At 42.4% G+C, this 20009-nt stretch overlaps 1 protein-coding gene across 2 annotated transcripts in view; it reads right to left on the bottom strand.

The window, feature by feature from the left end:
• FHIP1B (FHF complex subunit HOOK interacting protein 1B) overlaps nucleotides 1–20009 on the bottom strand; it is a 355560-nt gene that overhangs the window by 76283 nt on the left and 259268 nt on the right. For both annotated transcript variants that reach the window (XM_069203674.1, XM_069203676.1), the window contains exons 6-8: nucleotides 16144–16230; nucleotides 9204–9371; nucleotides 5042–5121 (exon numbers count right to left, since the gene is read on the bottom strand). In XM_069203674.1, the coding sequence (XP_069059775.1) occupies nucleotides 5042–5121; nucleotides 9204–9371; nucleotides 16144–16230 (335 nt within the window). The remainder of the gene's footprint in view (nucleotides 1–5041; nucleotides 5122–9203; nucleotides 9372–16143; nucleotides 16231–20009) is intronic.

Genomic DNA, 20009 nt, shown 5'->3' with positions numbered 1-20009 from the left:
CTCACACTTGCTTCACCGCGGTTATGCTGGGAAGAATTCAGTGGCAGCCAACGTAATTCAGGGTATCTTAATGGCAGCATTGCAGGTTCAATTAGATCATCTGTGTTTTTCACAGGCTGGTGGACAGGCGGCTTGAAATTAATTGCGGTCTAGTTTCATGAGCCTCTGAGTGAACATAAATGGTTTATGAAAATGTTAGATCCAGAAGAAACGAATGTCTCAGTGTCTGGTGAAGCAATTCAGGAAGAGATTATGACAAGATGTAAATCAAAAGGAGATACAGATTTCCATTAAGCAGATAATGAAATCTGTCTTTGGAAAAAAAGATAACAGTGAAGGAAGCCTTAGATGATGACTTTTGATGAGACAGACAGGAAGGGAAGAAGGGAGGTAAGAAGTCGAAGATAACTAAGCATTTAGGTTTCAGGTTCAAGAGATGGGTGCTCTAGAGAGCAAGAGAAAGGTGCCCTGAGTGCCAGGGAGAGGAAGCTGAGCTTTGTGGCACAAACGGTGGTGTGCTGAGTGGGCAGAATAATAAAAGGTCTTACCTGATGATTTAGAGGAGGAAGCACAAAGTGTATGGAGAATAAATATAATAATTAAGATACTTTGGATCTGCCTGAGGGTGGGAGTAGGGATCTGGATTTTGAGAGCGACATTGTTGGAAAACTTGGCCAGAAGGGGATGGTTAAGGGCCCCACAAGAGAAGAGATGCTTTCTCTGAAATCACCCTAGAAGTATGCACTGTTGGTCAAAGGACCAGGTTAGTGAATACATAAAACAATCTATACACAGGCCATTAGAGAGAGTTTAGCACTGTAATGAGAGCAGAGTGGATGAAGCCGGCGATGATAACAAGATCAATACGACTCCAGTTATTGAACCAGAACTATTTAGTTTTTTTAATTCAGGCTGTGACAAGACACAACTAAGGGTCTGTAGAAGGTGCTGGAACAGTGCCAAGAACTGCTAGACATTATTAGGCTGATGGCTGTGATTTTAGACTGGAGGAAGAAATATATTCCAAAGGAGTGGAAGCTGGTGTCTCTTTCCTACATGATTGGAGCTAGAGCAACAAATGTTTTTGAGGAGTTATAATTCTGCATTATATGCTGGGAGGCGCAAAGCACTCCTGAGGTACTCCAGCCATAAGTTGGTGATTTGGAAAAGAGGAAAACAAGTGAAGATACAAAAGGTTTGTTGTTGGGCGAGGGCTTGCTGAAGGGAAATACAGAAGCATGTTTCAGTGGCTCAGAACTCCCTTCTGAGAGTTTCTGGAGGGAGTGGGTGTGAGGAAATGGGGTGTATTATATGGTGTGGTTGTGCAAGCTCACAGTGTAATACACTTACCAACCCCTTTAGGACCAGCAGGTTTAGTTTTTAAACCTTCAGCTCAACTCCAAGTAGCTGTGGCTATAAACACAGTCTGCATTTTTAAATATATTTTTTTATATACCACAACATAAAAGATCCACTGAAGGGTTCCAGACATAAAGAATTTACAAGGTATAGTAAATCAAAGCATTTCACTCAACCACAAACAAGCACTGGCAAATTCAACAAATCTGACAGAAACTTTTCCACTAAAAAGTTGGGCTAGTTGTATTGCAGTCACATAGTCACTTTAGGTGACCAATTACAGTAGGGAGCTAGTCTGGGGAAGCAGCAAGATTCTCAAAAACAGTTACCTCAAGGGGAGAAGCAATCCTCAGCCAGTTCCAGGCACTTCTATCCATTGCACTTGTTTTGTATGGAGGCCGTCCTGATGCAAGGGACGAAGGATGCTCAAGAATGATGCAAATGCGATGCGGATGACAGGGGATTCCTGCGGCTACTCCTTGGTCCACAAAGATGGTGAGGCAGTCCTCATCACCAGGTTTACGTCCCTCGAAATCATCATGGTGCTAGTAGAAGTCAATTCACCACTCGGCTACCAGTTGCCCAGTATTGCAGTCACAGCCACATTCGCCCCTGAACTCAGCTTCTGGGCAACCATGCTGCACTCCAATGAGTCTCCTGGGGCCAGGGAGCTCAGGTGCAAATTTGAGCATCGGGTCCTGGACTCTAATGCTGCAAGGCAGCGGCTGGAGGTGGTCTGAAGTTTGTGGGTTACCAACTTGCTCAGCAGGCTTCTCAGCTGTTGTGGCACTGTACTGTGAACAGGAGGTCAGCCACCTGTCCCTTGGAGTCTCTTGACTTTGACTGGGCCCTGGAGATAGCTTCTCTACAAGCAGTACACAGCAGGCATAGTTCCTCTCTCTTGCTAGCCACCATGTTCAACAGGTGCAGTCCACACAGATGCAGCTCTCGTTGCCGGTTCCAAAGTGCATCAGGGCAGTCCTTCTTTGGTACCTCTTCAGTCCGGATGAGATCTGATTTCTGGCCGACTGCCTGGGTTGCTCTATTTATGATCAGAAAGTTCCCCCAGGGTAGACGCAATCAGCAGCCAACTGGCTACTAGGTCCCCTCCCTCCTGATGACCACTTCCTGGGAACTGTGGCATCTTGCTATCCCACGATGCATCATTCTGCCCAGTCCCAGCAAGGCAGATCCCCTATTGGCATCTAAAGCTCCTTAGCCCAACCCAGAGGTGTGGCTACCAGATGCACAAAAACCAATTAGACCATAGGTTTCCCCTCTTCTTCATGGGTGCCAGCTAGCCTGACTAAACAGTGAGGCTGCCCCTCTCCCAAGTGTTCCCCATTTGCTCTTCAAAGGTGGCCTCAGCTTTGAAGCTCGCCTTTTGGGCCAACAACTGTGTGACATACTGCACAGGGGAGGAAACCACTCTCTCCAGTACAGGCCCCTATTATCTCCTTTCCAGAGAGTCAGTTGCACATCTCCCTTGGAGGGCAGATAGCTGTCTCAGATTCAAGCTTCATGTCTAACCTTTAAGGCATAGGAGACTGAAGGCAACAACGTGGCTACCTTGTAAACAGTGCACACTGTAACTTGTTAAATTAATTTCAAATTGAGAGTCAGGTGTAATGTAATAGGTTGTGTGATATCTTGGAAAGTCAACTATTTTTTGCATTGTTCAGGAGTTAGGACAACTGAGGGGTCAGCGTGTAACTTTCCACTTGTCAACGAGGCAACCAAGTCTTTCAACAGAAAAAGCAACAGCTTTTCACATTTTTCTTCCACCAACAGCCTACTTCAGCCATTGTCTGACTTCACTATAAGTTACAACATGCTTCCATTTCAAAAGGAGCACATTTGCACAGAAAGTAGTTTCCTTTGGTGCCAGGGCCTACTATGAGAATGTGAGCATTTTTAGACAAAAACACATTTTCTCCTTTACTCAATGCTTTTCAGATTGATGGAGGTCTGGCAGCTTCCCCACTAATAATGTTTTGCAAAAACCATGACAGAACAAGACAAGAATTTCCAAAGTCATAAGGCTGGCAGACAATACCAGACCTCTTGGTTTGGCCAAAACATGTTATAGAATGTCCCCAACACTAGGTAGCCAACATGTACTTCGTTCATGTAAGACTTTTTTCAAGGTTGATAACACACTTTTACCACAATTTGTATAGCAATGTGAAATTCTAACAGAAATGTAATTAAGAAAGTGTAGAGGCCAATAATCATGAGCTACGTGATAAAGGTTACCATGTTGTACTCTGCCATTACTTCCTCAAGATAGGAGAAATAGCAACAATCATCCGTGAATCCCATTTAACACAAGTGTCGTGATATGCGAAAACTGCTCGCAGACTGACGTCACTGCCCAAAGTTCAACAACATATGAACTTATATGCTTTAGAAAAGGTGTAATGTTACGTAATGCAGAGAGCAAATCTTAGAAGATATGCTGGGAAGATAAGCATTGGGAGCAACAGGCCAGGTGTAGTAAAGAAAAATAATACCCAGCAAAGGTATGAGTTGAAGGTATGTCCTACGTAAGTGTGCGCAACGATGAAAGCGTGGCTGCCTGTAAGCCACTCACTGGAATACTTGTAAGTAAAGATTACTTCGGGACAGATTTAGATTTTTGGCAGACGGGTTACTCTGTCACAACGGTGACGGATATCCTGTCCGCCGAGATACTAATCTCACAGGAAACACTGGGATTTATAAATCAGACAGAGAAGCTATCCGTCGTCATTGTGGCAGAGTGACCCGTCCGCTGAAATCCAAACCAGACCCTTATACGTGAAGGAAATGAAAGATGAGTGAAAAAGGGCAAAACAGCGGCTCGTACTTGTTATAGTCAGAAGTAAGCGCACTAAAATGTAAGTCAAAATTAATACCTAAAAACTACCTTGACTATCTAGATTACAATGTAGCGCTTAAATTCTAGGGAATTCATTGTTCGGATCCTGGCAGACCCCGTGGGACAATGGTTGGGTTTACCGACTGCCATCAGGTATCTGGCACAGCAGCTTAGTTGGCAATAATACAGTAGGGTCCATGGCATGATGGAGCTACAGTACGATCCGAGGCGCTACTGCGAGTCTGCAGTCATTTCGCCAGATTGGCTGTAATACGCAAAGGATCTTTAGTGCTGCAGAGGGTATGGAGGAAGTTCTGCAGGATTGGTGGTGACAGCCTATACTAGAAGAATCAGAGGCTATGCTCATATGGCAGGTTCTGAAATAAGAGAAGTGTGCGTGATGCCAACTGCAAAGCCCACAGTGACAAGACGGGTCTCGCGTGCAGCGTCACACATCCAGGTTTACAGTTACTGTAGGCAAAAGGAGGGGAGGGAAGAAACATAAATGTAATGAAAAAGTTATTTTCTTTGTGGTCATTCACCGTCCCCCATCACCTCAGCACTCTAGCAATTCTCTCCAAAGAATACACTGAGTTCCTACTGTACTTCTAGGGCACCACCTTGAGGCCGCAGCTGCTGAAAGTAGACTAGTATCACTAGCCCCATAGCACATCGGCCTTCAGAGGATGGAGATACTCTGGAGAGGTGCAAACAGTGATAGGCTTAGTCTAAATCTAGTTTTGTGTTTCGTACGAAGATGGTCAATTGACGCACATCTTTTCAAGACCGGAAATGCTAGTTCTGCATAATCCTGCAACGTACCTGAGCACAAGCTGTAGCAAAACATCTTCGCAATTTAGATTCAAAAGAGTCCTGAAGAGGCTGAGGGACACCATGCAGAGCTGAAATGTTAGAAACAACATGTTAGGGTGTTCTGCTCTTTGCAACTGGGACTACGCCAGCAAGTGTATAAATATTGTGAAAGCACAACAAAGCGACTTCTGCACACATTGCCATCTTCGTGGTAGGGAATGGACTATATCAGTACAAAAAGATGATTTACAAAGGAACCATGAAAATTAAAGCTCTTGAGTGAACTGATGTGGACACTGGAACATTGTATACAGTGGTATGAACTGTGTCTACATGAATTCACGGTAACTAACCCCTACAATCGTCGTGCTTTCATTGTTCTCTGCAGCACTGTTTTCTGCATTGTATTTGAATTTTTGTTTTTTTCCTAGCTCAAACAATATAGTTTATTTCAGAGTAAACCCCCATAAAAGACTAAGACAATACAAAATATTCTGACTTATACATATTAATAAAATGGGTACATTTAATTAAACACTGAAATAAAACAGCTGACTAATGGGAAAACACCCTGTCATTTTCTCTGAATCCAGATAGTGTAGACGTTTGCTCACACCAAATACAATAATTTTGTTAGTATCAGTTTTAAATACGCTTACAGCAATATTATAATGTCTGATTCCTAAGTTGAGACACACCGGCAGATCCATTTTCTCCTGGCTAGCTGATAAGATTGGCAAAAAAATAAGATATGTTTCAAATGTTCTAGGGCATTATTGCACATATTACAGATGTTAGGACCAGCAAGATAATCAATTTGGTTAAGGCATCATAAAAAAGGGGTAACGTGGGGTGCTTTGGGAAGGCTTAGCAGAGATGTAATAATATGTGTTTCCTTTGAAGTCCAGATAATAGCATCAGCCACTGTCCGCTTCATACAGAGCTGCCGCTTGGGCCTTCCATCTATGGAGAGGACGGTGACACTGGTCTAGAGAGATGATCTATGCATTGCCAGTACCGCAGCAGCACTTTGTTGGACTCTTAGGCTACTCTTACGTATTTGTGGGCTCCATGAAAGGGTGCTAGCTACCTTTACACCCAAATACTCAAACTCACAACTTTCTTCTAGTAGGTATTCCCCACTTTATTCCACCCCATATCCTCCTGTGTGGGTTAATAGACATACATTTGGTCTTTAACGTGTTGATTTCCAGGCCCAGTGAATCACAAAAAACGGTGAATGTGTTAAGCATATTCTGCAAACCAGCCGGGGTTCAGAAAATCAACAGAGTTTTGTTGGCAAAAGAAGGTCTGGAATTTATTTGCCTGCTAATTGGAAGAATCATCATTGCAGTCATTAATATGTGTGTATACTCAAGGATGAAAGGGTAAGTGCTTGCCATACTTCTCTTTGGATGGCTACACGACTGGTCAACGCGCTCTGCCTACCCCGAATTTCTGCACAACTTCTCACAGAATAAACTCTTGTGCTACAGACCAAGGTCTTCTATTTTAGCTAAAACACAAAGCTATGTTTTCTCTAAGCAATACCATGAGGCATTATCCTTAAATGATTCAGGGTTTGATCCCCAAAGGAACATTTTTGTTTATTGTGTGCTGATAACTCAGAAGTAGTTGTTTCTACTTCCTAGGTTGGCACGCATACTTTAGAATATGCGAGACTCGGTAAAATATTTAAGCAGTGGACAAGATGGCGGCAGACTGAGAATTGGGGGCCAGGTTGTATAGAAGAGATTGCTTTGGGTCATTTTTAAACCAGTCTATTTGTTTTTGACTCTAGATACCTTTATCAAGGGGGATAAAGATATTGGAGCAGGGCACTCTAGATAGTTCTATTTTTATTCTTAACTGAGAAGAGTTAATGAGTGGCACAATGTTTTAAATTTCTTGGGATAGTAGATTAAATCTGGGTTGCAAAAATTAGTTAGTGATATTAGTCAATTTTAACGTTTTTTTCTAGACATCTTAAAATGGAAGATAACATTATTGGGCAGAGTAACTATTTATTTCAGAATTTGATATCTGTGGTGATTAGATGACAGACATTTGATGTGGAAATCGAATGCCTTATAAGGAGGGACACATTTTCACTTTAAAGCAAATGACTAGGAGATTTGGAGGGTTCATCATTTTGTAAATAAAGTGATCATAAACAGATTAGGTGAATTGAATGCAGCATACAGAAGGCAAAGATTGTTTTTGGATTTATAGTTTAAGATGAAATTTATAGGGGGCAATGAGGTTCTTGTGTGACTCGCTAGAGAACCAGCAGTATATACATTTGAGAACAAAAGGATTAACTTGTTTGAAATGTGTTATCACCCAAGGACAATATTAAGCCAATAATATATGTTCAGGCAATGTTTGATGGTGAATACTAGGAAGGAAATGTCTATGGCAAATGTTTTTACTAGTGCAGATTAGCGATTAGTTACAATGGTATGTTAACTTGTTTTATCTCAAGGCAAATCATGAGGAAAATTGGAGGGTTAATTACCTTTGAAATAAAATGACAACAACTTGGGCTGTGGTGAATACTTATTTAAATATTAGTGATAAAAAAGTTTAACTAGAGACTTGAGGTACTACACAAAAGACTCTGCTGAGCTCTAATATGAGAAGGAGAGAGTTCTTGTATATTATGAATGATTTGGAGACATTTGATTTCCTGTAATGTATATCATTTTACCTGTGACAAAACGTTTAAGACATTTTCGAAGGAAACATTTGATGGACACTGTACTGAGCTACAATGAGAATTGGATATTTATATTCAATGGTTAATGTGGTCATAATTGCTAAGATGTTATTTTGTTTTGTTTGTATTTTCTGTCCTTTTTTTCTTTATTTTTCTGAAAAGCCCTGAAGAAGGGAGTATTTGTGAAACACATGTTGGCTGATATCAATTACTCTGTATGAAGAATCATGGTTGTCATGCACTATGTTGTATGATGTTAAGTTAGGAATGCATCTGTGACAGTGAGAAGACTTACTCAAATTGAACAGCATATGTGACAATACAGTATGTGACAATAAAATATTCTCAGTTCAAGAACTTTATATTACCTCTCAGGTAATCAGTTATAACGTGTTGGTTACATGAAGCTTTGCACTGGAAGGTAATCAGTAATCTGAGAGTTTAGCACCAGGTGAGATTTCCGTTAAATGTAATTTTACTATGCCAATCAACTGAATGTTTGCCTCTACTGTATTGCAGATTCTAACAGCATACATCTCAACATACTGTCAGTTTTTCTTTATTTACAACAGCTACTACTCTTCACAGTCAGCTTCTGTTAAAGTGGAGGGAATGTTGGGCCTTGATCCCACATAGCCCTGTGAGATTCTCAAGCAATTTTTAATTAATTTTTCAAACGCAGTAAGTAATGGAAATGTTATGAACATTGCATGAGCACTGGCAATCATTTGTAAATACTGCCTACATTTAGCAACATACTTACACTCACAAATAAGACATTTTCCACCTGAAGATACAACATGTCTAACTCTCCTGGTAGAAACGTACATGGACATCGGTTTAAAAAAAAAAAGGCCAATTATATCATTGGAAACATCAAGAGACACATGAATATCAGATGAATCATTGCATCTAGCTTAGATACATATATACAAGCCACAAGATGTAAAGAAACTTGAACAAATTTCCCTGCATAAAACGTGTGTTTCGGTGAACAGGTCTAAAAATACAGCAACATATTCCATACAAGAGATACAGATAATTGTATATCTGCAATCCTATTCTAAGGCGTGGCAACACATTTCACCTTAGACAGACATAGGGGACACCAATACACTAGACTGGCAAACTGCAGGCATGCAAATATATTTTTATGAAGGCGGAAGTTATATCAATAAAGTTTACTGTGGCAGACATTAGCAGCTGCTGCCCTGCTATCTCACGTGCTATACAAATGTCACATATCTAACACCACCACCACATTCTGGCAGGACTCTGCTTGGCACAATTAAAAATGTAAAGAGTAACTACACCACCACAATACACCGTCCAAATTCACCATAACTGTGCATCAACTCTATAAGCGAAACAATGATTTCAGACGTCATCTCACCGCAGAGCTACAGGTAGACAACTGACAATCAGATGTGAGGCTGAACCGAAAGCTCTTACCCGAGAGTTGCTGCTGATCCGGCTGACCAGCGTATCCAGGATCGTGCTGCTGTCATGTCGGTGCAGAAGGATGAAGCGCAGGAATGTTTTGACCAGCGCCATCTCAGTGATGCTGCGAAGGAACAAGTCCAGGTAGGCTGTGCTGGCAATCATTTCCTCAATGGACGTCTGCAGGAAATACAACGGCAGTGAGCGACGCTGAGGCAAGATGTAGGATCCTTTTACACGGTTTCTGTATTACTTCCAGCGTCGCAGATACCTTGTACACAATCATCCCAGGTCTTTGTAAAACACAACCAGACCTAGAACCAGCAATGTCCATGCAGTTCTATCACAAAACATCAACACCTGCCTTGGAATCTTCTCTTTCTCTGCTGATCAGGAGCAAGATAAATCATCCTTGAAAGGAGTTCTTGGAAGTTGCTGGAAATTTGCCCTTTTTGCAGTGTCACCCTGAATTTTTTTTGCCCTTTTGCTGAACTCTATTTTTGCTGGTTACCAAACATTTTACCACTGATAAATAGAGGTAAAGTGCTTCACTCCTTTCAGCATGGTAAAACTGACTTCTGCCAATCAGAATTACACTCCTGATTGCCACATGTAATTAATGGCCTGATTTAGATCTTGGAAGAGAGGGAACTCCATCACAATGGTGACGGAGTTCCCTACCCACCAACTCTATGGTCATCCTACCCGATTTAAATGCTGGTGGACCACAGTCTTACAACCTCTTCGCTGTGGTCTAACTTCTACAACTTAGGACTTCAGAGAATTGGAATCATGTCCACCCACCTGATTTAGATGGAAGGACATAAAGCAGTTTTTCAATGCCAGGAAAAAGGAGCCCTGAAAAGTACTCAATGCTCCATTATCTCCCCATCTATTGCCCCCACCCCCCCACTGCGATGGGAGAAAACGCCAATGGGGAGACAGGCACTATTTTTCTTCTTTTGCAAAAGAAAATCCCTATTTGGGATTTTCCTTTTGCGGAAAAAAATTACTTTGCTGTACAGCTTTATCATGTTTGATGGAGCTATACAGCAAAGTTACAATGCATTGGGAGGAACTGGCCTTGATGGCGGTTCCTGTTAATGCTCGAAGTGTCTGCAGAGCCGATGGACATTTCAAAATTTGCTGGTTGGCACCTCCACGAGGAAGAAGGAATAATTTACTGCCTCACCCTGGCGGAGGGCGGGCCGACTGATCAAATGTGAAACAGGCCTCAATTCATACATCCCCAACATATGGTACCAAGTGTACCATGGGCCTGTAAGTGAAATGCTACCAGTGGACTGCAGCACTCAATGTGCCATCAGTGGCATTGTAAAGTATGCCTCTAGGCCTACCCCTGCAGCCTGGCTGTGCAATTTTGAACTACAAATTCAACCAGTCAAAACAACCCCTTTAGACAGGCCTAAATCTTCCCTTTAAATATTAATAGGTCACCCCTACACACGCCTTATTAGTGCCTCAGGCTGGGTGCACGCTGTTTTTAAGCAGGACATGTAAGTTAATGATAAACAAGTCCTTACTGTGAAAAAGCTTTAATAGCTATACAGGAAATCATCGGGATGCAATATTACGTTTGCTTAACGTCATCTCCACCCAAGAAACAGCTACAAATCTAATCTGGATGTTCTAAAAAATTTACTACAAGCCCAACTCACCTGTGAAGACAGATTTGTAATAAATATTTTGGAAGGAAGAGTTACCTTTGCCCTGCTTGAAGTTCCTGGAAGCTAAATTTGCATTTTGTTCTACCACTTCCCTTAGCCAGTAATTAGCATTTCAATAGGTGTGAATGAGGTGTGATCCTGCTCTGAGGACAGGGACAAAGGTCCTTGGGTGTGAAGGGGTGAGAAGGGGTTGGGGAGGTTGTTGTGCTCTTGACAGGATGGCCTATTAGGTGGGCCCAAAGACTTGATTAACTTCAAAGAGGCATACCCCTGTCACAAGCAGATGAAGCTATCACTCAGGCCTACACACATATTTGGTCTCCCATGCCAGAATAGCCTCCATCATAGTGAGCCTCTTGTTGACACCACAGTGTCAGATACTGATAGAATGTCAAGACCTGCTTGACAGGCCTGCATGAATTTTTTGGATGAGATTTGGGTTGCACGTCAAAGGAGAGAACCAGAATTTCAAAACAATTTGGAGGTATCTGTCCGATTGCTGAAAGTTCTGCCTGGTTCTACCAGATGTCTAGTGCTCAGAGCACAATTTTAGTGTGGCCGAAGACTTCAATCATCTTGAAAATGCCTAAAGTGGGTAGGGTGAGCTCTGGGAATCTTTCTCTAAATGGGTTAGGCATCCCCAGGGGTGAGTCCCACCCACATGCTTGTACCAGTCGTAAACGGGGCATCTCCGGCCACCCACTTCAGAACACTTCTGCCCTGTGGAAGATCAGAAGAAGGCTAAACCTGCTGTACGAGACCTTAGAAGAGCAGAGAAGACTGAACCTGCTCTCTCTCTTGTTCCCAAGACAAAAAGGTGGACTCCAAGGGTCATAAGGCTGAACGCCTGTTAAAGCTACAGCGACACAACAAGCTACAAGAGGCCTTTTCCTGACCACTGGCATCTGAACCTGGACTAGATCCTTTTGTGTACCTCTGCCTGGGGAGGGGATTTAGAATTGTGCTCCTGTGGTGGATTGGGACTTAAAGGAATTAAATCAGAAGGTAAAATCTTCGACCAGGAAGAACCTGGTTAGTGTATCCAGGGATGTGGAATTCCTATCGCCCGACGCCCGGGACATCTTGTTTGGGGTCAAGGGCAACAAGTTTTTATGTTTACTTTGTCCTTGGGACAAGTAGGCCCAACCCCCTGCAGCACAAACCCTTTGGCTGCCTGTTTACAGAGAGTGGAACTCTCTGCAGTTGAGGTAATGTGTTTCCAAAAGATAATGCTGTTCGAACTTGTATTTATGGTTCATTATTTGAAAGCCTTCATTATTAGGGTGAGTGCTGTAAATAAATGTTTTAAGGTCACACTTCACTAATGACGTTGATTCCAGTACAAAAAAAAAATAACTGTATACACATGTTTGAAAAGTTTAGGCTATGAGGCTAAATATAATGCTCCCAGAATGCTCTCTGATTAGATGCAAATGAAGTGTCATTTAGTAAAATGTGTTGATGCATGCTAGTATTTCCCAAAAATATTTGTAATGGAAAATCAGTGTAACCATTTTCAACACGATTATGGGAAGCATGAAAATAAACAAACACTGACAAAGCCAACTAATCTGACATATTTTTATAAGTCTTTTAGTTTCATCAGTGCGTGTCTTGTTTTGACATGGCTTTTGTAACACTTTATTGCTGTGGGAGCTACCAGGCCCTCAACATTGTAACAAACACTGGCAAAACCCCCCCAAAAAGTTTTTGAACTCTAAAAGCACACGTTGCCACCAGCAGCATAACAAAGGCCCCGCAGCCGCCCTCCAGGGGGCCCCTTCAGCACAGCACCTGCCCAGAGTGAGTCTGGAGAGGGGGCTCCTCCATGTTCTTTGCAAAGGGGCACCCTCCAGTTTCGTTACGTCACTGATTGCCATTGTAGTTCCTGACACTGAACAAAACTACTTTGTGTGGCAATATGCTCCTTGTGGAAGAGCCGAATGCGATCATTCACAGTAAAGCCAGCCGAAAGAGAGTGAAATAGAAGTTTAATAAAAACAAAATGTCTTTGTTAACTCCAGACCTAATTAGGGACCAAGACCCACATGTAGGTAGCTTTTTGCATGTCGCAAACGGCGACTTTCGCTGTTTGCGACGTGCAAAAAGCACATTGCGATGCACAAACCCAGTTTTGCGATTCGGTAACCTGGTTACCGAATCGCAAAACGGGTTTGCGACTCGCAATTAATAAGGGGTGTTCCCTTCCTAATTGCGACTCGCATTGCAATGTAGGATTGTTTTGTGACCGCGAACGCGGGCGCAAACCAATCGCAGTTTGCACCCATTTCAAATGGGTGCTAACACTTTCGCAAAAGGGAAGGGATCCCCATGGGACCCCTTCCCCATTGTGAATGTCACTGTAAACATTTTTTCAGAGCAGGCAGTGGTCCTGCGGACCACTGCCTGCTCTGAAAAATAGAAACAAAAACATTTCATTTTTCGTTTTTGTTATGCATCTCGTTTTCCTTTAATGGAATACGTGCTGCATTTAAAAAATAAAAAAAAAACTGCTTTATTGAAAGGCAGTCACAGACATGGTGGTCTGCTGTGTCCAGCAGGCCACCATCCCTGTGAGGGCCGCCATTCGCGAGGGGGTCACAAATTGCGACCCTCCTCATGATTATTCATGAGGTGGGCATTTGCGAAGCCCTTGCGAATCACAGATGGTGTCAGGGACACCATCCTACATTCGGATTTGCGACTCGCAATTTGCAGGTCGCAAATCTGAACCTACCTACATGTGGCCCCAAATTCTTAAAGAAAGTCACAAAAGTGCACCCATGGTATATGTCCTACCCCTATAAAATATTTGTGAACTGTATTTTAGCATGGGTAAATACGATGTGTAGATTTGCTCATGTAAAAATCTATTGAGCATTTGCAAGTTCATTTTCCCTCCAGCCACTTTCTTCCCAACCCTGGAAGAAGTTCTAATTCTGCCATTGTCAGGAGTAAATGTCCAACCTTTCTTATTATGGGAAAATATTAGCGAGAAGCTGGTAAAAATCTTTAAAACATGCAGGTTAGTAGGTTTGCAGACTCAAAGGCATTCCAGCCTTGGAACTATTGCTTACTGCTTCCTCCAGCCCCACTATGCAGATCTGCAGAAAGGTGGCAAAATAAGGAAATTGCTACAGTAGGGATTGAAACTGCAAGTATTCAAGCCATACTATCGTAGTAGCCCTGGCATAATCAGAGAGGCTATTATCAGAGCACTTACATAATGAGATTGCTGCCATAATTTGTCGCCACACTACATGGCACCAAAGGGACAAGTAGATCTTTTTACAGGACAAGTAGATTTGAGAAGCAACCTGTCCCCTGGACAAGTAGATATTTTAATAAATTCCACACCCCTGGTATCTAACCTGCAGTCCACCACAGTTAGCGTCAAATTGCATCTAGGTCACTTTCTACTGCAACCACTCACTATCATTGGTACTTTGCACTTCTTTGTGCTATTTCTACCTAAAATTTTACAAAATGCATATCTATGGTTCCCCTTATTGAATTTTTTTTATTTGGTGTCATTTTGTTCAAAGCATTTTACTGTATTATTTTAATTTGATTTGGGATTTTTATTGTTTTGTATTCTGACTTTATTACTGTTTAAGTGCTGCCTAAATATTTCACACATTGTACCTAAGTTAAGCCTGTCTGTGCTGTGCCATAGCTAACAAGGGATTGTGTTTAAGTTTTTAGTGACTTCAGTGGTTCACAATTAGAAGGATTGTGATCATTACTTGAGGTGGGTCATTGCCTCCCTCAACTAATACTCCAATTTCTCACAGGAAGGAAAATAAAACTCATTACAAGGGGTCACCGATTCTCAATAAAAAACAACAAAATGATAGTCACAGTAGATAAATCAAAATATCGTTCAAGGAGTCAGAAGTGACCCCAACCAAGCCAGAGAAGACTGCACCAGCAGTGAGCCCAGGTTGCCTTGAGGAGTGCCAGAACCATAGGGGAGAGTTCCGAGACACCTTGCCTTCTTCTGTGTGGGGCCAGAGAGGAGGGTGGCACTCCTAATGGTCAGGCAAACCATGTATTTACAACTGGCGTTTTTAATACTGATTTCATGTTGTTTCATCTGCCTCACAGTGCTTGGTCATAGTCAGTGTCAGTAACAGTGGTAAAACGTGCCCCTGTATCAGGTGTAACATGCACAGGAGGCGGGGAGTCCATCACTCTTGCAGTTTACTGCGTTCCTGCAATGTTGTGGGGCACGGAATGATTATCTTGGCATCAGTGGTCGTGTAGTTGAAAAAGAATGTAATAAAAGATAATTTTCAATTGCTCTTACAGTTGCTAAACTAAGTATTTTACGACCATGGAAGATGACCAAACAGCCCATGATTGAGGCCTGGTTTCAAGATATGTTGAATGGGCAGGCAGGATCAGAGCAAAATCTGAGGTATGAACTTAAAACGTACTTTTGTCTGCATCTCAGAATAATCTATCAGTGCTCCATTTTGATGGCTCACGTGCAAATGCAATTGCCTTGGGCTCTGACCACGCTGGATCTATGGCTCTGACCGGGTGTTGGCTGCCAAGTAAAGATGATCCACACATTCAAGTGTCAGCAGAACCTTATCAGAGTAAAGCACCTGAACTTCTCCAAGTTACTAAGCATATTTCCTGATGTAAATAAAGTCTTATCTCTATCAAAATAAATCACTCAGTCCATAAAGTGTATTTAAGTGGTAGGTTTGCAACCCCCACCTAACCCTTCCACGAGTAAGCATTGTATGTTGGACCTCACTACCCTCTGACAGTAAAGGTCAGTAGAGGTGCCTTCAGTGGTTCCAGGGACAACTGTCACAAGGACTGCTTAGTTGTCCTACAGTTCCATAGGTCCGGAGAACAAGCCTAACAGTTCCTTACTATCTGCAGAAACTACAGAACAATGTTAGGCTCATTCTTATGTAGAGGACGGGTAGAACAATGAAAGGCTTCTTGCATTCAGCAGAGAGGCGGAACAAAGGCAGTCTGTTTACAAACTACAGACAGTGGCAGCAATCCTGCTGCCTGAAGATGGCAGATCAAGGCCATCTGTAGAGATAGTAGAACAGTAACAGGATGCACACCTTATGTGAGGCTGTAACAGCTGCTCAGCCTTGTGAAGCCTCTATAGCACCAACAGGCGGGCTATCCATTGTATAGGAGGTGACACTGAGACATGCGTGTCTACGTTGTGCAAAACGTGCACAGCACTAACAGAATTAGCAGCTCATGAAGGGCAGTCAAAAGGCCCTTACCTTGTGTAGTGCGGGTCCCATCACAGGCACCAGGAATCCATTGTGCACATAATCAACCAATTGATTCTGAACCAGAGGGTGTGCCACCTGTGAAAAACACAAAACATGAAATGTGTTAAAGTACGTAGAAGCTTCACCCCTCACCCTACAAAACACCCCCCAATAATGTTTTAGGACACTGCATGTTAAAACACACGCAATATGGCAAACCGCAAAACATTCTGTGTCTTGATCTTTTAAGAGATAATTAAAGCATATTTCCATCGCTTTCTTCTTTATGTTGCTCATAACAGCAAAGTCCGTCCCAAACCTGAATGGCAGAATCTCTTCGAAGACCAGACAAAAGAACATAGTGCATTGAATGTGCCAGTATTTAACTCGAACCAACCATCAAGGTTGTTTATTCACTGCATCTATTTTTAAACGTATTAATGAATTTTCAATAAGAGAAAACCAGTAAGCAGGTAGGTAGCAAAACATACATTTGAAAGTGTTGAAGACAGATGCAGCATGTATAGAGAAATATTAAAAAGTCAGGGGAACTTGTAGAAAATTCTAAGTGGTTTGGTGGGGGTTGGGTACTGTGTTGCAGTTCAGAGGGGACCAGGCCTGGCCTGGCAGTTCAGGTTGGACTGTTCCTATTGGAGAAGGACCAAGGTTGATTAGCACATGGCTTGTTCCTGCCGGGATGCAGCTCAAGAAATACTAGTGGCTGAATTTAATTCTAGCGTTTAACCTATCAATGCTTTGTATTCCTCTCACATATTTTAACACATGTTCGGAAAACAACCGTTTTTTCGGAGAGCACCAAAGCAACATAATTAAAAAGTAATAAACACTTATGAACTGAGGATAAGGGAATGATCTCTCAGTGTTGGGTGTGCTCAGTTAGTCACCCACGTTAAATGCATAGACTGGCCCCCACACACACAGAAAGTAACATAATAGCATCATTCCATATTGACATAATACTATGTTGACAGTGTTTTGGCCTAGGACTCATTTGATCTGGTGTTCTTTAAGATAAGTTGTAAAAACAAGTTCTCCACAAACCATGACCTTCGTACTGCTCCGGAGCGGATCATAAAATGCCAAAGTTTCATTAACGGCTGTTTTTTTTATATCTTCAGTTCTGGCGAATGCATAAAGGGCCAATGGCAGGACTATAAAGAGTCCATATGAGCCATATAACCTCAACCGCATAACCAGCAAGCTGAAGGCATGGTGGCCCCAAAGATTACAGGTGCAATACAAAGAGGAGCAACTGGTGCAGATACTCAGTGCCCAGATGAGCAGCACCTGCCTGGAACACAACTGAAAGCAGCTAATACAGCATATATGGCATTGGTAACCCAGAAGACGGAAATCAGTTGGCCTGTGCCCACAGACTGTTGTCAATGCCAATAATCTGATTGTGATACTGGTCATGTATTGCCCACACCTCTGCCAATTTTGGTCCTGGGTTTGGGATCACCTCAATGAGACACTGGGGATTACGATGCCACTGTTAAGGCACATGGCATTACCGCATGGCACATCCGTGGTCTCAGAGATCAGACATCAACACAAAAGATGATTTTCAATAACTTTAACAGTTTCTAAGCTAAGTATTTTACGATCATGGATGATGACCAAACAACCCATGATTGAGGACTGGTTTCAAGATATGTTTATTATGGCCACCTATGAAAGAATTATCTATCATGACCAAGCAGACAAATGTGAATAGATATTTGGGGTGTGGAGGTTGTTGCACAATGATGTAGTACAATGATGTGAGTTGGTGGGGATAAGATTAAGAACAGTCATGACATGATCCTGCAGGACAGATTCTGTATTTGGCACTGATTGGATCTTATTGGATTTCCCTGTGTGCCTAATGACCTTTTTATTTACGCAGGATTGCTCCTTTTTCTCTTTCTTTTGGACAGATTACGTATGTCTGCGCCTAGATAAGTAACATACCTTATAGAGAATGTCTGCTGCTAGAACTGAGATGCAACACACTCATGCCGTAGTTGCAGGGGACTGATAAGTATACTCTGTTAGTCTGAAAATTAAATAAATAATTGTCACACCAAAGTATCGGTAAAATGTAGTTAGTAGCAGCTGACTGTAGCAAATTCTTGATCTGTTCTGGCACACTGGTGAGCTAAAGATTGTGGTGATTTCTTGGGGACAAGAAGAGTAGGAGTTTTCTTCTAACCTTTAGTGGTAGCTGGTGCGGATTAAAGCAGATGGGACACATGCAATGTGCCTAAACGTTTTCAATCAAATTGAGCAAGAGTGACCCACTCAATTAGAGCCCAAGGAGGGGTGGTGGTGCACTGAGGGAGATGGTGGAGCGCCAATCTCATTGTGTCAGGAGCAATTTGCATTCCTAGGGACATACTGGATTTCTCTTGTCAGTGTTGAAATTAGCTGCAGGTGATCATCTACACCTATCCCATACTGGTGCATGACCATGGACATGCCAAGGAATACAAAATTGGCACCTACAACATCGCCACAAAACCAAAAACTTGGCGATACAGAATGAGCAACTATCGGCCATGAGAAAAAGAAGCGGCTGCAGAAAATCCTTCCGATACGTTTGACAGCGTCTTAAAAGTCTTACAAGATAAAAGAGCTGCGCATGAGACCCAAATTGGAGGCCAGTCTGCTGCAGACCGATCAGAGAAAACTGGAAAAGCAGATTGGAAACTCTGAAAAGATGCTGACGCGCTGCAACCCGAAATATAACGAGATGGCAGACATGCACATGACAGTGCATCTCCTGTAGCACAGGATGCAGAGAGAAGATCAAGGAGGAGTAACCTCTGTATCGTAGGGTTCCCAGAACATAGGGCAAGAAAAGACATGGTGACATACCTCGAGACATGGTTGTAAATGACCTCTTCCCTACAGGGCCTCTCAGAATTTTCACAACTGAGAGAGTACACAGGATACCCTTGCCACCTCCTACACCTGGGGCTCCATCGGGACCTATTATGACAAAACGTCTTCCAAATAGAGAATTTGACTTCATTCTACAAAATGCTTGTGAACACGAGCTCTTTCTAGTTCAGAATGTGAACATATCTCTTTTGCCATATTTCACTGCTACTCTCCAGGCATAAAGGTGTATATTTCTCCAAGTCAAAATGAAACAAAGAGGTGCAGATAAAATACATACGGTTCTGGAAAAGCCCAAAGTCCTGAATGAGGGATGCAGCCATTTCTTTAAGCATGTGTAGGAGGCTGAAAGCTGGGGAACATCAGGATGGAAAGCAGAACACAAGATGGCAATCGTAGAAGGATCAAAAGAAGAAGGACCAACAAAATAATAAATATAGAAAAGTCAGTCATCTCCTACTAGAAGTGTGAAAGATAGAGGAAGCCGTAAGACCGTCCAAGGCATTACATGAAGCATCTTAGACGACAGATCTTTGAACTCAATGGACTCATATTCGTCATGAGGTGATGACGGCAAAGATGTTTGAGGGGGGCCATGACCCAGGAGCTCCCTAGTACCATCCCCTTGACAGCTGATTACGTGGTATAATGGTGGCAATGTGGAAAAATACAACCCAGTGAGAAGAGGTCTTTGTACGAATAAGTAGACGACACAGTCACAGTAACTTGGACATTTCCTTTTCTATGGTAGTATGTTCCTAAAATTAGGTGAGCAAAATAAGACTGGTGTGCATACACCACATGAGGGAAGATGGGTTTTGATTCAAAATAAAGTGAAACAGCAGACAGCCACCCACCAGGTCAGTAAATGTTGGTTGAGGGTCTGCTACACGGGGCCCTAACAAGGTTGATCTGTATATACACACAATGTGTCACCTTCTGAATAGTTGTGGCAAATAATACTTAAATAT

Source organism: Pleurodeles waltl, chromosome 8, assembly GCF_031143425.1.
Source record: "Pleurodeles waltl isolate 20211129_DDA chromosome 8, aPleWal1.hap1.20221129, whole genome shotgun sequence".
Classification (NCBI taxonomy): domain Eukaryota; kingdom Metazoa; phylum Chordata; class Amphibia; order Caudata; family Salamandridae; genus Pleurodeles; species Pleurodeles waltl.
Note: the sequence above shows the minus strand (reverse complement) of the source record. Positions and strands in the feature narration are given on the sequence as shown.